The following is a 4,707-nucleotide window of genomic DNA, read 5'->3' on the forward strand; positions in this document are numbered from 1 at the left end:
CACACCATCACAACCATACACCCCCTACATGCACCCCACTTCCAGACAGTCTTCCCCCCACACAATCACACCCCACACCCATCCCTTTCCACACACAATCACACCCATATACCCTCTCCACCCTCCCTCCACACACTGAACCCCGCCCCCCACACAATCGCAGACCACTTCCTCACACAACACACCCACACGTGGATCCAGTCCCCCAACCGTCCTCCACACACAACTTACAGGAGTAAGACTTTATTTTGAGCTATTTTGTGATCACCTTTACATAAACAAACACACGTAAATAAGGACAAAAATATCTTTTGGAATAAAATGTGTTATAATACATGTTTGATTTTTAGTATATGATTTAGTTGTTTTTTTTCCAGTTCCGAGATGGCAAACCCCTCTTGCCAAAAGGAGTACTTTTGGGGGCAAGGGGAGGGACTTGTGGTGGCAAAGGTCAGGGGTTCGGAGCAGGACTTCCAGTCCCAAGATGGTGACCGGGGGCAGGGCACCTGTCCAGGGCAGGGCTATCCTTGCGGCCCTTGACAACTCACCAAAACTCATTAAACCAAAAATAATTGTCCACCTCCGACCTGAATGGCGCTGGAAGTGTGCTGTCCAGCATGCTTTAATCTTGCTCTTTTTGCTGCAGGCCTCTCCTGCCACTGATTAGTGGAGGGGCCCAGCAGCCCTGCCACTTGCTGCTTGCTCTTGATTAGCCTGCAGGCCAAAATGGCAGTTTTAAATATGCTGAGGTTTTTGCTCCTCATGCTGATTGGCAGAGGGGCCCTGGCAGCCCTGCCCCTCGCTGCTGATCAGCTGGGAGGCAAAAACCAGGGCATAGTCAAAACTGGTTTTTGCCTCTCAGCCGATCAGGAGCAAGCCGTGGGGCTGCTGGGGGCCCTTTTCCAGTCAGTGCGGTGAAAAGATCAAGATGAAAGGAGCTGTTGCACAGTGCACTTCAAGTGTGATTTAGGTAGATCCCTAGTTGTGGGCATGGTGTACACCCTGAAGCACCGGGGCCACACTGTGTATGGATTGAGTGGTTGAGCCTTTTAGGAGAAACCTAGAACAGCTGTTGAACCCAAAGGCCCTGTGTCACACAGCAGCAGAGAGCAGATGCTGAGAGGGGGAGTGAACTGGGTCTGACCAGGGGATTTTCCTACTGTTCCTCTCTCAGTTCTTGTGTTTAAGGTCTGGTTCAGAGGCCATGCCTCTCACTCCCATGACCAATAGCTACAGATGCCCCTTTCCCCAAAGAATATCATAGAGAAGTCAGGCTGGAAGGGACCTCCAGAGGTCATCTGGTTCAACCCCCTGCCTGAGGCAAGATCATCCCTATCCAAACCATCCAGGCCCTGCAGAGACTCCTCTATGGTGCTGGTAGCCACGTGGCATGGAGTCACTTGGGGCACGCCTTCCTCCAGCGTCTTCAGGGGTATGACCAGCAGCTCTTCCACCTGTGAGGGCTTCCCATGCGGGACCTGGGAGAGCTGCCGGGTTTTTACCAGGAGCTCCTCGGGGCCTGGAGGCTGGTCTCCACCTCCAAGTCCAACTGACCGCATCGCTGAGCCCCTGCTGAGAAACCGACAGTTGGTGGTGCCAACAGAGGTACCCTAGGTGCACCAGAGGATGGTCCTGGCCCCCATCACTTGTATCTGGGACCTCCCGGACTGTGCCAAGCAGGGCTGGGCAGATCCTGCCGTGCTAGCCCGGTGCATGGAGGTGTCCATGTTGCATGTTCTGTTCTTCCTACTCCAGGAGGTTAAGGCTGCCCTGCTTGCCACTGCCCTCATCGACATCCATCAGGATCTGCATGAGGGCAGTCCCTCCCTCCCACCCATCCCCATGTCCCCCAGCCCTCTGGAGCTCGTTATGGGGCCCTTGCTGCGGCAGCCCCTGTAGCGCTGTCCTCCTCACCCTCTGAGCAGGCTGGGGGACATGAAGCCGGTCTATTTCCATACTGCCGATCGCTGCCAGCTCTACGTGCTTATTACAGTCAGCTGACACGGGGGCCGGCAGGCAAGGCTGTTGGGCTGGGGGTAACATCTTGGGAGCTGGTGAGGGAACATCAGCCAGCAGGAAGGCTGGTGCTCCCCAATGCCAGCAAGGAGAAAAACATCTGGAGGTTTGTGTAAGAACTAAGGGGATGGAGGAGGTTCCTGGGGGATGCAGTGTGGGGGTCCAGAGAAGGGGGCTGAGTGCACAGGGGCCTGTTGAGGGACCAGGTGAGCCCTGAGTGAGAGGCTGAATCTTTGGGAGACCTAGTGAAGGGGCTGGGGGGACCCAGTGAGGAGGGTGGCTATTGAGGGGTCTGGATGAGCCCAGAAGGAAGGGGCTGTGTTGGGGAAGACCTATGGAGGGCTCTCGGCATGCCCAGAGAGAAGGAGCAATCTATGGAGGGGCCCAAGAGGGTGGACCCACAGAGATGAGAGGGCTGACAGCCAGAAGACTGACCCTGGGATTTTCAACTGACCTATTTGGGGCCAAGGCCCAGGAGGAGCCGAAGGGTAGAATAGAGACTGCCAGAGCCGGGAGAGCCTGGAATTCTTGATGGGCATGAGATGGGGCCAGAGCCCAGGAGAGGCTGGAAGGTCCTTATGCGGCCGTAGCGAAGAGGTCAAGGGGCATGCAGCCCAGTATGATGATGGCTGGTGCTAGGTCATCTGAGGGGGAGCAGTCGAGGAAAGGGGTCTGAGAGTGGTCTGGGGGGCCAGAGATGGAGGCCTTGGATGGGAGATGGAGCCAGAGCCAGGGGTCCTGGTAGTTAGCAGCTCAGAAAGGGCATAGGACATCTAGAGGGAGCCCAGAGTGGGACAAGTAAGATCAGGTAGGCCTGAAGACTGGTCCTGGGTAGGACCTGAAACTACCCTATTGGGGCTGGTTAGTGTGGTTAGGCTGCCTGTAGTGGGGTGGTCTCCATTAAATGCCACGCATGGGCTGCTGCGAGGATGGAGCACCAGAAAACCTCAGCTCCCACTGTTTTGTGGGTTACCCTATGGAGGGGGAAGGCTAGGGGAGCACACCCCAACAGAAAAGCAGTTGGCAAGGAAGATCAGGACCATGTGGGTCCAGTGGCCCAGCGAGGGGCCGGGGGATAGAGTGCAGGACCAGAGGGGTCCGAGGGCTTGGAGAGTGTCCGGGAAAGTGGAGAATTAAAAGGGTCCAGGACAAGAGGGCAAAAAGGTGCTGGTGGCTTGGAGAGGGGCCAGGAGGGAGACCAATGATCCTGGTAGCCCAGGGAGTGGTTGTGCGAGACTGAGAGGTGTGAGAGCTCAGAGAGCAGCCAGAGGAGAGACCAAGGGGTCTGGAAACCCAAGTGGAGCTGAGAGGGAGACCGAGGGGTCTGGCAGCCCAGGAAGGGGCTGTGTGGAGAGACCAAGAGGTCTGAGGTCTGGAGTGGGGCTGAGAAAGGCCAAGGGGTTGGAAGGCCCAAAGGGGGGCTGCATCAGCAAGTGGTAGAACATCAGTAAGGATGCCATCTGCGAGGCATGGGACATGGTATAGGGGAGGTATGGAGCCGTGGAATTGGCCCGTAAGGCCGGGATCACAATCCGGGTGGTCATTGTAATAAGACCAGGGCAGCTGTCTGCATTCTGTATAATAACTAACATCAAGGCATGGTGGGCAAGAGCTGGGCAGACTGCCCATAGAGCAGGGTATCACAAAAAAGAAATGTTGAGTACCCTGTGACACAGGTTACACATTAGGAGGTACAGTTGCATTAGTTCACTCAAGTTAAATAGCAATCATAATTACAGTGGATCCAAAAGCACAAGTCTTAGGGAGGCCTAATAGGATGTTTGCAGTCTTCCACTGTATTTTAGGATCTGCATCCTATCTGACTGGCAACCTGTAATATCAAATAAATTACCTAAAATAATATTTTAGATGTTCTGCTAACACAAATGGGTCTGGAAGGAGACCCTGAATAGAATGAGTGCTGTTTTTTCTCTGTTCAGATGCCTTGGCATTTTGGATGAGATCTGAAACCTGTTTTGATCATTAACAAAGATCACCCTTCTAGATACTTAGTACTTTTGCTTCTGCCTTCCAGGTGTAGCTCAGTGATATGTACACACAGCCTGTAAAGTGCATTGGGATCTTTCAAGATGAGCGTTTAAAGGGGCGCTATCTGTCAAATACTGTTCTTCCATCTGAACAGTTACTACTTGCTATCATTGCAAATAATGCTTAAGTTTAATGTAGCTGAGAGATTGGTGAATAATAGGATTTTTAAAATATTTTCTGTTTGTTGAATTCACCTGTCATCTATTTATTTATTTATTTATTTATTTATTGTTATATTGCTGCTTTGTTTGTATCTCGTGTACAACAAGACAAAGAAAAACATTTTGAAAGAATGGAAATATATTGTTTAGATTTTCTGAACTGGAGAACTGTTAACTCTAGTACGGGTCTGCAGGATCAGGTGCTATGGTTGTGAAACCACGGAAACGGTCAGGGAGACGCTGGCAGGAGTTAAATGTGAAACTTTGCAGGTTGTTAAATTAGCTAACCCTACTTATTTAAAAAGTTGTAGAGAATATCAGCTTCAAAGATGACACTTCAAGCTGAGTTGTCTTTATCATACATAGAAGGTAACAGTGTCCAATATATTACACTGATATTTGAGGCTTATTTTGGCTTTTACAGATGAGTGTAGTATTTGGGTAGGAAAAAAGTTAATATATCATTTATTTTTCAGAATTT

At 51.6% G+C, this 4,707-nt stretch overlaps 1 protein-coding gene across 1 annotated transcript in view; it reads right to left on the minus strand.

The window, feature by feature from the left end:
- Positions 1-1,559, minus strand: part of RPL4 (ribosomal protein L4) — a 7,969-nt gene extending 6,410 nt beyond the window's left edge. Inside the window, exons 1-2 of the mRNA XM_014518263.1 lie at positions 1,343-1,559; positions 232-268 (exon numbers count right to left, since the gene is read on the minus strand). Of these exons, the coding sequence (XP_014373749.1) occupies positions 232-268; positions 1,343-1,559 (254 nt within the window). The remainder of the gene's footprint in view (positions 1-231; positions 269-1,342) is intronic.
- Positions 1,560-4,707: the final 3,148 nt, after the last annotated feature.

This window comes from Alligator sinensis, unplaced genomic scaffold (assembly GCF_000455745.1).
Source record: "Alligator sinensis unplaced genomic scaffold, ASM45574v1 scaffold210_2, whole genome shotgun sequence".
Taxonomy (NCBI): domain Eukaryota; kingdom Metazoa; phylum Chordata; order Crocodylia; family Alligatoridae; genus Alligator; species Alligator sinensis.